The sequence below is a fragment of the Microtus ochrogaster genome, linkage group LG3, assembly GCF_000317375.1.
Source record: "Microtus ochrogaster isolate Prairie Vole_2 linkage group LG3, MicOch1.0, whole genome shotgun sequence".
NCBI classification, from domain to species: domain Eukaryota; kingdom Metazoa; phylum Chordata; class Mammalia; order Rodentia; family Cricetidae; genus Microtus; species Microtus ochrogaster.
In genome coordinates this window covers 21479068-21494653 of record NC_022029.1, presented here as the reverse complement: position 1 = coordinate 21494653, position 15586 = coordinate 21479068, and the positions used below count along the sequence as shown (strand labels likewise).

Here is a 15586-nt window from a genome sequence, read left to right as displayed (position 1 = left end):
AAGGAAGTGGCCGCTTTTTTAAAGGGAGAGAGACCACGCCCCAATGGGCGGGTATCTCAGCGGCTATAGGCTGGAGGAGCAGAAAGACCTCCCGCAACATGAGAAGTACGGCTTACTGGCTCGCTCTCTCATGGCTTGCTCTGCTTGATTTCATTTACCATCCAGAATCATCTGCCTGTGATGGCACTGCCCACAGAGAGCGTCCTCCCACGTCCATCATTAACCAAGACAATACCCCCCAGACAAACCGATAGCCACCTGACAGAAGCATTTTCTTAACCTCTCCTCTGATAACGCTACCTAGTGTTAAGACAATGAAGGCGAATTTAATTAATCCAGGCCAGTGGGTACAAGAAAATACAATTTTAATATATAAACACACTCACACACCCGGAGTTCAGCGATCCACCATAAACCGGAAACAGGAAGGGCTCCAGTTTGCGCGTCCCAATTAATTAGTAAAAACATTCGCCCGAGGCTGTCCCGCCCCAAAAGGCGGGGTCTCTCTACAAGACAATAAAAAAAAATAAAACAAAACAGCAACAACAACAAACAGCTCAGGACAACATGACAGACCTATCAAACTTCTCGGTGCTTCCCATAATAGAAGAGCAAACTAGATTCCTCCAAAAACTTGTTTTGGTTTTTTTTTTTTTTTTTCATAGCAGTTTCATCAGTAGACCAATGCTGGAGACACCCCAACTGTTTTACAATATGTTTCTGAGTTTTTACCATAAACGCAAAATTTCTTGCTTTGTAGTATATTATATATAATTGAGACACAACAGAGAAAGCTGAGTGTATGCATAAAACCCTTTTGTACGACTGCAACCTTTCTTCCGTAACTATTATTTCAAGGCAGAAAATACTTAACCCTGTTTTGCCATGGGTAGTTAGGTCCCATCCATGATTGCACAAAAGGAGAACCAAGAGACTTTTGAAAACCTCAACAACAGGACGCTGTTTGGCTCTTGACAAGGAAAGATGCTTGATGCTAGGTGCTTTGTGCAGGAGACAGCCCACTAGGAGATGGGGAGTATGCGGAGAGGCGGGGTTCAACTCCACTAGGGTCCAGAAAACTGGGGGAGGGGGGGGCAACAGGCACTTCTCACGTGCCTCTGTGAGGTTTCTGAGAACCTCAGCGCCTGGCTAGGAACTTTCTTAGAACTGCGAACAGTTTGACCGGCAGCGCTGACTTTACCTTGGTCACCGCCAGCTTCTCTCGCGGGGCTCGCACCGCGGCGCCACTCTTCTCCCAGCTCCCCGGCCTCGGGCAGCCCCACGGGCGATCGTCCAGGCTTTGGAGCCCATCATGCCGTGGAACCTGACCGCGGAGCAGCTCTCGGCGTTGCTGCGGCTGCACAACCTGACGCGCTCGCAGTTTATCGCGCGCTATCGGCTAAGGCCACTGGTGCTCACCCCGCAGCTGCCCGCCCGGGTCAGGCTGGCCCTCCTGCTTGCTGGCCTGATCATCTTCGCCCTGGCACTCTTTGGAAACGCCCTGGTGGTCTATGTGGTGACCCGCAGCAAGGCCATGCACACCGTCACCAACATCTTCATCTGCTCCCTGGCGCTCAGCGACCTGCTCATCGTCTTCTTCTGCATGCCGGTCACCATGCTCCAGAATGTCTCCGACACCTGGCTGGGGGGTAAGGAGATCCCTGCCCACCCCCTTTCTGATGGCCTTTTGTTTCTTCCTCAAGAGAATCCCTGAATTCCCGGAACTTCCCTGCAGGGTTTACTTGCTGAGGAGGTATTTGGTTTTTGTTTTGTTTTGTTTTATTTTCTTTGTGGCTTGTGGCATCTTCTTGTCCCAAAGATATTTAAGTCCAGTACAGGACAGGGGTGATTCTTCACTCATTTCAGCTCCTCACCATAATTACAAGATTACACACGCACACTGATTAAAATAAACCACTAAAATTTTAGAATAATTTCTCAAATAATAATAATAAAATAATCCAAAGATATTTTTTTTCCCTCTCTTTTCCCCCAACTTCCAGGCTTCCTTCGCAGCTGCTTATGTGATTTCCAGACAGGTTCTTGCATGTATTTGCTAATACAGACTTAAAAACCTTTCACAACAACTATACACTGCAAACAAAGTCTTGGATTAGTTTTTTCTGGTGCTTGTATTCATGGACTTATAAAGGGAGAATTAACAGTAAATAAGTTCCCTCAACTTCTAAAGGACTGGTGAACTTGCCCTTCATTAGAATAAGAGGTAGAAAAGGTCCAGAAACCCCCAAGACAGGAGTCAGTGAGAGAGGAGCAGTGGGTGGGATGGAAAGACAAGAGGACACTGGGTTCCCGCGCCTCAGAAGACCTTCAGGAATCTTCTCCCCACTGCTCCCAGGGCAACTAAGACAGGAAGTTCTAATTCTACCTTGCTTGCTTACATGAGCGACTGGATCCTGTGGGTGCGTTAAAATTCTTAGAAAGTGGTTGTAAATGCATGAGAAATGGATCATTGCCTTCCCATTCTGCCATTTCCTCCCCAAGACTTGTTTCTTTAAACACAGGGAGGCTGTTTTTATCTCACCCGATCCTCTAGGAGATGGATCACCAGCAAATACCTTCAGCAGTGCTGTTTTTCATTTGCGTTGCATTTATTGTTGGTGATAAGAATGCTAAATTGCTGGCTGTCATTTCACCTTAGAAGTGTTTTCTAAAAAAGCATCAAAAAATGAGTACATAGAATTGACTTGAAAGTATTCCAGGGTATGGAAACAACCTAAATGCCCCTCGAGCAAAGAATGGATAAGAAAATTGTGGTACATTTACACAATGGAGTACAACACAGCGGGAAAAAACAACGACAACTTGAATTTTGCAGGAAAATGGATGGAGCTAGAAAATATCATATTGAGTGAGGTAACCCAGACCCAGAAAGACAAATATCATATGTACTCACTCATGAGTGGCTTTTAGACACAAAACAAGAAAACCAGCCTACAATTCATAATCCCAGAGAACCTAGACAACAATGAGGATCCTAAGAGAGACATACATGGATCTAATTTATATGGGAAGTAGAAAAACACAAGATCTTCTGAGTAAATTGGGAGCATGGTGACCGTGGGAGAGGGTAGAAGGGGAGAGGAGAGGAAGGGAGGAGAGTGGAGAATATATAGTTCAATGAAAACAATTTAAAAAAAGATCTGAAAGAGGAAAGTATTCCAGGGTATAGATCTTTGTAAATTGATTACAGATTAGAAACTTTTTGTATTCTTTGTTAAAATAATTGCATTTGGGCATCTTAGAGTTACCCACTGCAGCTAATTCCATCAAATTAAGGGAGAAATTTGGACTATCAAATAGAATGTGCTTTATGAGGATAAGTTATAATATTACTACTTTTCCTGCTCATATTTAGGAAAATATTTGTTCTACTGAGTAGTTATATTGTCATTGTGAGGGCAAGCAGCATGGATCTTTGCTAACTCTGGAAGCTCCAGACTTTGCCTCTAACATGGGCTAACTGAGCAGGTCTGGGTCCCAGTTTTTAAATAATATGTTAAAGTTTGGAGAAGTTAGTAAGTAGAGTGAGACAGGTCTTTTACTCCAAGTCCTGCTGAGAAATGATGTTCAGGAAGGTCACAGATCTCCCCTAAGAGGTCATAGGTAGGCATAGCTGAGGGTTCATTTAAGCTTTCTGCTTTTGTTTCTTCCTACTCTGTGGAGGATATATCACTTTAGCATCTAAATATTAACCGAAGGTCATATGTAGCTCTTAGATTGTATAGGGATGGTGTAAGAATAAAGTGTGTCAGCAAAAGTGGTTTGGAAAGGATGATTGTCCCAGCCATGGTGTCACATACCTCTAATCCCAGGACTGAGGGAGGTAGAGAGGCGGAAGACTTCATGTTTCTGGCAAGTCTGATGACATGGTGAAACTCTGTCTCAAAAAGCAGAAACAAAACCATTAAGTGGCCATGTCATGAAAGTACAAGTTATTAAGAAGTGTTTAATTAGAAGTTCCTCTCCTTATTTGTCTAGGACAAGCTTTATGGAATAAATAATATTCCTCATATTGAGTGACCAAAACCAAAACAGAGAGCAGAAGAAATGGCCTACAGAGGGACTGATCAAGGATATGGAAGGAAGTAATTTGCACATTATAGGTTAGCATAGTATTGAAAAATTTCTTTGATATATTAGCAAAAGACAAGTAAATATAGTAAGAGTCAAAACTTAGTTTTAATTTATTCATTTGATAAAATGGTTGAGAATCTGCTATATGGCAAACTATTTTTCCTTAAGAACATGAAAGCTTATCTAGACCATTGTGGAGGTTCAGAGAATAAAATATTTCAAAAGTGAGCAAAGACAGTCTTTACTATCCAGAAGAAGATCCAGTCTGCACTTGGACCAGGGGAGAGATGGGACGGCTTTCCTTGGCTATGTTGGTTGAGCCGCGTCTCGAAGAATGATTTGGATTGTTTTCCACAGAGGAGGATGGGCTGTGCTGGAGGAACATGGTCAGCTCACAGTTTGGGGAGAGAAAGGTCTGATGTTTTAAGAACATTGTGTAAGGCACTTCAGGCATACACAACTGATATGTGCAGAACTGTAGAAAATAAGAAAAGAAGGCTACCATAACTGGGGAGGAAAATGAGTCATGTAAAAGCCTAGGATATAAATACTTCTCAATGTCTCTGGGGATAAGGTGATACAGACAGTGGTGCGGGGGCGGGGGTGGCTGTCTCCTGGAAGGGCAAAATAGCCTCCTCCAGAGCTGTGGACAGGCTATCACACTTTCTAGTATAATCGCTGTTTCCATTTTTCTCTCCCTCCCCTTCCTCAACATGAACATAGATTTTCATGATACTGACATCTAACTCAAATTTAAGTCAAGTGTATTTTTGTAAAGTAAAGCACCTGGACAACTTTGGTCATACATAACCCATACGCTTTAAGTTATGAGTTTTCTAAGACTCTCTTCTAAACTCTTGGGACAGTAGTCTATGAAAGATTGCCTGTCCTCATTTAGTTCTCTCCTGTCCTAGCTTGTTGTCCATTGCTGGGATAAAACAGCATAAATAAAAGCAACTTGGAAAAGAAAGGGTTTATTTATCTTCCCCGTCTTTCACAATCCACCATTAAGGGAAGTCAAGATAAGAACTCAAGGCAAGAGTTTGGAGGAAGCAACTGGATGAAGCAGAAGACATAGAGGAATACTGTTTGTTTACTAGTAGGCTTGTTCTCTACTTGCTTGTAGGTCTAAGAACTCTTCCCGGTGGTGGCACTGCCCCAATGGGTGATCCCTCATAGCAGTCTAATCAAGAAGATGCCTCACAGACCTGCCTGCAGACAATCTGATGGAAGCATTCCCTTAATCAAGGTTTCTTCCTCCCAGATAGCTTTCGCTTGTGTCAAGCTGACAGAGAACTAAGGAACACATTTCCATTCCTAGAGACGGCAGCACTTACTAAGTGTTCTACCAAGATCCTCGGGTGAGGCACGTGCCCTTGGAAGTTAGTAAGCACTCCTGTCAGCAGTTGTTCTCAGACCTGCTTGCATAGAAAGTCTCTGAAGTGCTCCTAGAAACTGCCTCTGACAGATCAAGTCCAGAGAGTAACTCTCAATTCAGATGCTGCTTGCTTTGACCTCTGGAACATGTGGTACCCAACAGCTCTACCCAGGGATTGTGTCAGAATGTCTTGTTGTGGGACTAAAATTATCTCTATTGGGAGTATTTACACCATAGAAATCAACTGCTACATATTAGGCCCACAAAGCAAAGAGTCAAGGAAATGAAAGCACTAGACTTGCCTCTTCTATCACATCACCAAGCAAAGACATTGTGTGTCTCTTGGTACCACTGTTGACAGCTGAGTCATTATATCTGTAAACATGTTTATTTGCCTGAATTTCATTCCTTAGGTGATGCACCTCATTTGCAGAAGTTACTTAAAGCAATTAAAAGAGAGAGAGGGAGAGATTCCAAAAATATCCTAAATGATGGTGACAAGCTCAAGGGTCTCTGTTTGAACAATGCTCATAAAGAAAGGAGAGGTAGGAAATTAAACTTTCCTGTGGCCAATCTGAGAATTCCCCCACAAGGAATGGTTCTTAATCTTGCCTACGCATGGAACTCCTTGAGTTTTACAAGGTAAAGATACCTAGTCCCCACCCCTAAAGATACTGAATTAATTGGTTTGATTGTAAATACTGCTACCATGTTTTCACAATTTCTAGAGATCAGGAAGCATTATAATTCACAGCTGAGGTTGAGAACTGTGGAAGCACTGCAAATACCGACAGCACCAGTGCCGTTAAAATAAAGACATAGTGGATACAGCGTCTTTCGATAGCATAGTCTGGTCCACATGTATCGGCGAGGTTTTATTTTTAATTTATTTAAGAAATAGAACTTAAAACTGCTTGTAAAATTCAGAAAGTTGTACATAAAAGGAGTTCAGCAAAAAATTCACAACAATAGCATTGCATGCAGTCTGTTATATCCTTATTGAAGCCCTTAACCTTTCCAGAGTCTTTCAAGATGACTTTGGGATGCTCAGCTCAGTCTCTGGCCTCTACGCATACATATATTGGTGAGCATATTCCTGTATACACTTGCACACACATATCACGTACACCACATGTCTATCATATGCATATACCACATGTCATATATATCTATATACCCTCCATACACACACATGCAAGTGTGTTCACATAGACAGGTTGGAATTCTAAGCACATAGAACAGAGAAAAATTATTTTCCTTTCTAGAGGATGTAACTTCATTATAATTAGTATAACTTATGTCAAAGGATTCCAATCTTTTATCCACAGCCACAGCTACTGCTGTAGGTGAATGATGTAAAAGCTTCATCAGAACAGCAGCTGCCTCTCTTGTTAACAATCAGAGCCATACATGTGACTTTATGCATGCTACACACAGGGGCTTCACTGAAAGGGACGGAGGGGAGAGGAAAAGAGTGAGCTCATGCCCAGCGGACTGCATCAGGTTGGTGTGCAGCCGATGCATGACAATGAATGTCGAAATTCATTGAAGAGATTGAGATCTGAATGGAGGGCCTGTTCAGAGTGAAACGGATAGGTTCCCAGCTTTCGGACTGAGTGAGGAATTACATCAGAAGTTCCTCTGGATAGGAAGGGAGGATTGTGTCATCTGGCTAGTATCAGTTTGATAAACATTTGGAAAGAAAATGACACTGTCAGTCAAGAGATTTGGGAAACTAAAGTTTCCCAAGAGATGAAAAGGCAGTGGCAGCAGCCACGGGTTTTTATTCAGGAGAGCCTCTGTACCTGGGTCAATAGTATTTATTGTTACTTCATAGGAAAAGACAGCAGTGATAAAGCCTGGAAGTTTTCCTTGTACCCTGAATTTGTGGCCCAAACTTTGGAACTTTCTTTTCAGAGTTTACTGCTATATCCTGTGATGGTGATGAGATGGAGGAGAGGTGGTGGGGAGGACTGGGCTTACTCCTCCCAGAATAAGTTGGGTAGACTAGGTAGAGTAGGCAGGGCGTCTTTGCCATGGCACTCGGGCTGACTTACATGTATTTATTCACCCAGACTACACAGGCTTCACCATCCAACCTGACTTCACAGAATTCTGAGAGCTACCTCCTGGAGTAAGATGCTACTAAAGACAGTTTTCTATCCCTTTCTTGTGGGAAAGGTTTTCAGCCATCTCCCTACTTTTGATTAAGTAGGTCTAAGAACTTCTCCCTTCCATACAGGCTGTACAATGGTATGGAACACTTGGGTCAGAGTGCTTGGCTCTAACAGAGTGAATCATTGACTATGTGACTGGTCACCTTGACCTTCAGGTTTGCTGACTTTCTCTGGGACTAGGAACGAAAAGTACTGATACCATGTAGATCTTATTTGTTCTTTTTGTGTAAGTAATAAATGCTGGGAATCTAGGTGAATTTATATGGCTTTATTAATGTGGGTTCATCACGTTAGTCAAGCTAACAGCTACAGGGGAGACATGTGTGACCCCATTAGCCACCAACCTGCTGGGGAATGCTTGACTGCTGGATAAGAAGTTGTTCTGGGGGAGAGAGATGTGTGGAGCAGTCCAATGTGTCTCATACAGTTGATCTCATGCAATTGTGGGGCTGAATTCAAATGATCCGGCTCTAAGCTCCTCAAACATGATTACCCTGTCTTTGATTTTTTTGTTATGTTCTTCTGTATAGCCTAAGTCTGAAAGTAGTCTATTTGAGATCAAGATGAACCTCTGCCAAGCTCTCCTGATCTGGGATGGACATCACTCTTTGCCACTCCTTTTATGCTTATGTCCTCTGTGGTAGACAGTTTTTTTGACTGCCTACTCTGCTCAGGCATCATGGTAGGTCAGTGGATGGAGTTAGGCACCTTCTCCAGCCAGTTCCCTTTCAGCCCACGGGGCCAAGAAAGATTCAGCAGGAGCTGTGTTCACATCTGCAGACTGCCAGTCCCCAGTGATTAGCACTGAAGTGCACAGGTACAAGCTTCCTGATTTATGTGATTTCTCAAAACTAAAATGAAAGCAGGAATTGTTCATTCTTCCTATGACTGAGTTTCTGAGACATTTCTGCTCATATCAACAAGACTGTATGCCATTTGTGTACTGGAGATCTGAAAAGATTGTGTGTCTGTGCCTCTCCTGGGAGAGAGACAAAGACAGTGTGGTGCAGGAGACACACTCTGGAAGCACACAGCCTCAGCTGACAGTTCTGTTTCCCCCTTTTTCAGTCGCCGTATCAACTAGATTCTACAATAAATGTCTGGGTTAAATCATCCGTATTAGAGTACAAAGCAGAAGACAGTCGTAATTATTATATGCCTCGTCCTGCCTCCTGCAGTGTGAGATGAAACTGCAGAATTATATGACAAAGATGAATTTTAGCAAAAAATATTAATAGCTATCCAGTTCTTAGGATTTGCTGCTTGATTTTTAACATGTCTGTAATAGTTATATCTCAGAGCTGGAGAGATATGAGAGAGTTATGAGGCTCCATTTGTTTTTACAGAGGGCAGGAATTGGGCTCCAATCAGGCATGTCAGGTAGCTCACAATCACCTGTAACTCTTGCTTCAGAGTATCCCAAATCCTCTTCTGGCCTCTGAGTACCCACACCCATGTGGCACACACACACGCATGTGCAAACACACACACACACACACAATTGTAGTACAACTCTAATTGGTCTTAATAATAAAAACTTGGAGTCAGATATTAGGGGGAGAAAGATGAAGGATCAGAATAACAGAGGAACCAGCCCCTAGTTCTTACCTCTACCAAATCCTCAGACTGAGCCGGGCATTCTGTCTCTCCAGTTCCTCAGAGCGACTGCTGAGCGCCTGTCTCTTCACACCTTATATTCCTGTGTCCACCCTGTCGTATCCCTTGCCATCTCCACCTCGCTATTACTGGGATTAGAAGTGTGAGCCACCACTCTTTGACTCTGTTTCTACTTTAGACTGATCCAGTCTCCTGTAGCTCAGGGTGGCCGTGAACTCACAGAGATCCATCTGCCTCTGTCTTCTGAGTGCTGGGATTAAAAGTGTGTGCCCACCTCTGCCTGGCCTCTATGACTAACTAGTGGCTAGCTCTTCACTCTGATCTTCAGGCAAGCTTTATTTGTTAAATCGCAAACAAAATGTCACCACACACAATTAAAAACAAAATATAAATTGAAGGGTTATTTGTATTTTTTTCACCTCTACGTCTCTTTCAAAGCCAGGTATGGCGTCTCACGTTTTCAATTCAAGGCAGCAAGATTGATGCAAGTTTGAGTCCATCCCGAGTTATCGGGTGAGACATTGTCTGAACAAGTAAATAAACGAATAATCTTTGGCATATGCATGAAAAGAGACCAATATTTTTTTTAAAAAAATCCTTGTGGAATTGAAATGCGCTTTGAGTATGCTAATGATATAAGTTGGCAAAGCAGTATTTGACATTGAGGAAAATTATTTAAATTTTTAAAATATCGTTTCTTCATCTGTACCCTTGGGAAACATGAGCTTGGAAGGACTGAACTGACACTAAAGGACCGCGGCCACTGAAAGGCCTGGGCACTTATTGTAACAATTGTAACTAATTGTTACCAATTCAGTCTTATTTTTTAAGTGTTTGGTATATTTGTATGTAGAATAAATTTTTATTCAAAAAGGAGTGATTTAAAAAACTGGACGAGAAGATATAGCTCAGTTGGTAGAATGTTTGCCCAGCCTCTGTGTTTGAGCCACAGCACCATATAAACCAAATACAGTGGTATACAACCATAAGCCCAGCACTCAGGGGGTAGCGCAGGAGGACCAGAAAGAAGTCTAAGGTTGTTCTCAGCAATACAGTGAGTTCAAGGTTAGCCTGAGATACATGAGACCCTGTCTCAGAACACAAACAAAGGGGCTGAAGAAAGACCACTGATTTCTAGAATAACCAGGGTCAATTGCCAGCACCACCACAGTGGCTAACTTCGGTAGCTCCAGTTCTGTGGGATTCAATACCCCTTTCTGACTTTCCTGGGTACCATACGATTGTATTGTCCAGAAAAACTTGCAGGTGAAACACTCATACACATAAAAATAAAAAATGCAATAAGACAGCAAGAAGTTTAAGAACTGTCATGCTGTTGGTAATATCTTAAATATATTTATTATGTATTTATACAAAGCCATTGCTTTATTCATATCAATTTACAGATAAATTATGCTAATTTATTGATTAGTTATCGAACAATCATTATTTCTATTCTGAAAATATCAGGATCTAGACTTGTTTGCACTGAGAAAATGGAGCGCAGTCTTGCTTCTATTTGCTGCAGAGGCAGAGGCAGATCCCTAGGGAAGGGTACTGGATTGGCTGCGAAGGGTTGCCTGGGGTTGACGCCACTTTGGTAATTAAGGCTCACATGACTTTCCAAGTCACCCCTGACTGTAGGGATAATGTAGATACAGCAGATCAGCATAAAGTGATCCTGTTGACTTGTTACTCTGCCTTTTAATCAACAAGTCACTGTGACAACACTGCCCTCTGAACACACACTAAATCTCCTTTCATTATGAGCACACACACACAGCCGTTTTTCTGTGCTCGTTCTTGCTTGTCTGATTCACAGCCTGGAAAGGAGAGTAAGGTCTTCTCACTTTGACCGCCAGGTCCAGGGGCACTGTGACATAATGATGTTGGCCCCTTGGTGTTGACTGCTTTTTGCCACAACGCATGGATTTTCTCGATCTGGACAGTCGTGGGCAATATTGTGCACTTTAGAGCCGAGGGAATAAGAGTGACAAGAATAGCCAGCTATGCACAGAGAGCTCACCATGTACTCGGCACATTATCCTCACTCGACAGGTGAGACATAGAGATGCTTAAATGTTCTATTTTATCAATGATATGTTCTGTGGAATAAGCCCCTCAAAGGTAGGGTGATAAAAGAAACCATTGCTCCCGTTCTGCAGGGCAGAACTTTCATCTTGGCTCAGATGAGGGTTTTTTTTTTTTCTTTGAATTTTTAAAACTTCAATCTATACACAAATGTAGTTTTATTCACAATAGCCTAAAAGTTGAAAAAAAAAAGAATATCCAACAACTGAGAAATGGGTAAAGAAAATGTCATATATCCATTTAGTGAATATATAATATTTGGAATATATTCAGTTGTATAAAAGAACAAATTATTGTTATATTCTATAACATGGATGAAACTCAGAAATAATTTCTCTTTCTTTAACCATTTCTTAAATAATTTATTCCTTTTTCAGGTCTTATATTTTGTTTTTTAATTGTTTTTATTGAGCTATATATTTTTCTCTACTCTCCTTCCTTCCTCTCCCCTCCCCTCCTATCCTCTCCCACGGTCCCCATGCTCCCAATTTACTTAGGAGATCTTGTTTTTTTCTACTTCCCATGTAAATTAGATCCACGTATGTCTCTCTTAGGGTCCTTATTGTTGTCTAGGTTCTCTGAGATTGTGAATTGTAGGTTAGTTTTTCTTTGCTTTATAACTAAATGCTATGCATGAGTGAGTATGATATTTGTCTTTCTGGGTCTGGGTTACCTCACTCAATATGATGTTTTCTAGATCCATCCATTTGCCTGCAAATTTCAAGATATCATTATTTTTTTCTGCTGTGTAGTACTCCATTGTGTAAATGTACCACATTTTCCTTATCCTTTCATTGGTTGAGGGACATTTAGGTTGCTTCCATGTTCTGGCTGTAACAGACAATGCTGCTATGAACATAGTGAACCACAAGTCCTTGTGATACGATTGAGCATCCTTTGGGTATATACCCAAAAGTATTATTTCTGGGTCTTGAGGAAGGTTGTTTCTTAATTTTCTGAGAAATTGCCATACTGATTTTCGAAGGGGCTGTACCAGTTTGCACTTTCACCAGCAATGGAAAAGTGTCCCCCTTACCCTACAACCTCTCCAGCATGAGTTGTCACCAGTGTTTTTGATCTTACAGGTGTAAGATGAAATCTCAGAGTTGTTTTGATTTGCATTTCTTTGATGGCTAAGGAAGTTGAGCATTTCCTTAAATATCTTTCAACCATTTTAAATTCCAGATGAGGGGTTCTTAATCTGCTCTCTCTGGTATCACTCATGAGACTACATTCAATTACTGACCTATTAGGCTCTTATTATATTAGATGTCCTAAACAAGAGACACAACATCTCTGATGCAGGTGACTTCCTCAATCAGAAGAGCCCAGAATTCTTTCTATGGAGCTATGTAGTAGGAGGCAGCTTGTTCGTTCCCAGCTGCCCAGGACCAAAATAATCACTCAGAAACTGTATTAATTAAATCATTGCTTGGGAAATCACTTAAGCATATTGCCAGCTAGCTCTTATATTGAGAATTAACCCATTACCATCATTTCATATTTTACTATGAGGGTCGTGGACTACTGTCAAGGTTTCAGCTGACAGCTCACATTTTCTTCTCTGGTGTGGGAGTATCAGTATGATCCTGATTCAAGCAGTGACTTCCCCAGTAGGTTCTAAATAAGAAAGATGAGTAGTGTCTGAGACTTTCTTAACGGTAAAATAACAAAGCCTTGGAAGCTAGCAATGCCACTGTTTAAAAAAAAGTATTTAATGAAGTAAAATAAAACTCCAGTTAAATTTATATTACAGTACAATTACAAACTGTAATAAGTTTGCAAGATGTTCCAAGAATCTGGTTGAAATGGTGAACACATTCAAAATTAAAATTAAATTTACATTTTTAGTATTGAGGAAATACCACATCTGGGTAATTTTATGACCTTGTGATCATTTGCTCCTCTGGTTTGCATCCCACCCTCAGTGTTTAACTCCCATAAAGTCAGAAGCAGGTGTGTTTAATCTAATCAGTCCACTAAACAGATTAGCATAGATTCTCTGTTCAAAGGGATTAATTAGTATTTTCCATTATAGTCATAATTGAAGCTTTTGTGGGATCCCTGTTCATTTCTGTGATGGCATATGAAATTGCACCTACTTTTCCTGTATTTTGTACCGGTATTATTTACTTATGAGGAACAAAGACTCAATTTACTTCAAGTAATTGGTGTTATAGGATGACTTATTTTGTGGCAGTCATGAAGGAGGCTAGCGTCTTTTGAAGACAAGGTGAGAAGCAGGCAGCTGTCATGGAAACTGAAGCAGAACTCAGAGCAACAGCTCTGTGAAGCTCAGCAGAAGGAATTCACCATCTTTAGGTGCAGCTATCAATGCAACTTTTGTTCTTCTCTAGAAAGAATAAAGGACCACTTATTAAAGTTGATTGCTTTTTACCACCAATTTCTACTATTTTGATTTATTTTGTTCTGTTAAATTTCCTAGGTGCTTTTTCTTGGCAAGTCAATGTAGCTGCATAATTCTGCTTGAACACTGAACCTCAGGGTGGTTACTGTAGTAATTAGGTCTTTTGCTGTTAGTATCTACTGTTCACAGCTTAATACGTAACATACCTCTCTGTTTCACTTGTCGATGACTGGCATTAAGATGACCAAAATTAAGTAGGTATATCAGTTAACGTTCAGATTACTGTAACAAATCAGCAAATTAAGAGCCAAAAGGCTTGGTTGGATCCACAGTTTCAGTCTATCACATCAGGGGAGGATGGTGATTGGTGCTAGAGTTGGAATATACAGAGTAGCTGGTTCACATCTATGCATGTGATGAAGTACAGAGTCAGATTTCTAGGCATACTCTAGGAGGCTTTGTCTACCAGTTAGGCCAAAATTTCAAAGCTCCCACAATTTCCTAGAATAGTGTCAGCAACTTCAGACCACATGACCAGAAACACGAGTCTCTGGAGAATTTTTCACATTTAAACCCTAACAAGGGATAAAAATGTCTTCAAAGTAAGAGTGGTCTTTATGGAACTCTAGGTTGGTACACCTTTCCACTGTTCATTGCTATAATTAAATGCCTGTGACCGAGTGGTGTTTCATAGAAAAAATTGCTTTATTTAACTCGCCATTCTGGATATCCAAGTACCTACATTTGGAAATGGCGTTCTTCCTCATAAATTCTCCAGGTGAGGTAGGGTAGGACATTACAAGGGCCAGGGAATGTTTGTGTATGTGTGAGTTCTACGTGCATGCATATATGTCTGTGTCTCTGTGTGTATTCTGTGATCTCTTTCTCTCCCTCAAGCTATCTCTAGTCATGGAGGCTTATCCTGATGGCTTTATGGAATTGTACCCATGTTGGAAGGCCCCACTGCTATATGTGACAATCAGATTTGATCCACCTCTTCATTATTTCATGATCAACATGAACTTGACCCTGAAGTTCAAAGGGGACAAATTACAGCTTGTTTTTTAAAAGAATTATCATTTATCATTATTATAATTAAAGAAGCAGAGTAGTTTTTTTTCCCACTCTCTAGCTTTTATGCCAGTGCTCAGGTTGGTGTTCAAGAGATACTATCTGAGTGCATTCTACTGAAGACCTTCTGACAGAGGCAACAGTAATCTGTATCAAGGAATTTAGAGCTAGGGGTTATAATCTGCTAATGAGTTAGGAAGTTTTGGGAGAGCATTAGCCATTTTAAAAACTCAAGTATCTAAAAACAGAAAACATCAAAGAGCATAGTCATGTAAACATTGCTACATATTTGCTGCTATTTAAACTTCAAATATCCCCCCCAAAACTTTGGTCATGTGTTAAAGGCTTCATCAGGTTGTCACTGTTGGGAGATATTAGAACCTTTCAGAGGTGGGAGCTAGGAGGAGGTCTTAGGCCACTGAGAGCATGACTTAGAAGAAATAGTGAGCATTCAGCCCCTTCTTACTCTGTAGTTTATTTCTTGGCATGAGGTAAGTAATTTGTTCTGTAATATATTCCCACTATAATGGGTTGCCTTGCTCCAAGGTCAAGGGGAGGCAATTCTTCATAGGCTGGAAGCTTCCAAATGAGCCCAAACAGCCTTTAATCTTTATCTGTTAATTGCCACAGGCATCTGTTAGACTCTAACATTTGAGGGATGTAAAGCTGACAAGCACTCTCATTTGTGCATATATCATGGTCATAACCAAATGCCTAAGGGGAATTAGCAAATGCAGTTGACTACAGCAAATTCAATGTGTCTGTCGGTGGTGGTCCAGCAGGAGACAC

At 41.3% G+C, this 15586-nt stretch overlaps 2 protein-coding genes across 2 annotated transcripts in view; one reads left to right on the top strand and one right to left on the bottom strand.

Moving 5' to 3' along the window:
- Hpgds (hematopoietic prostaglandin D synthase) overlaps nt 1-1239 on the bottom strand; it is a 164686-nt gene extending 163447 nt beyond the window's left edge. The window contains exon 1 of the mRNA XM_026786015.1: nt 1202-1239. The gene's annotated coding sequence lies outside the window, so the exon portion shown is untranslated. The remainder of the gene's footprint in view (nt 1-1201) is intronic.
- Nucleotides 1240-1312: 73 nt separating this feature from the next.
- Qrfpr (pyroglutamylated RFamide peptide receptor) overlaps nt 1313-15586 on the top strand; it is a 49541-nt gene continuing 35267 nt past the window's right edge. The window contains exon 1 of the mRNA XM_005360629.2: nt 1313-1649. Within this exon, the coding sequence (XP_005360686.1) occupies nt 1313-1649 (337 nt within the window). The remainder of the gene's footprint in view (nt 1650-15586) is intronic.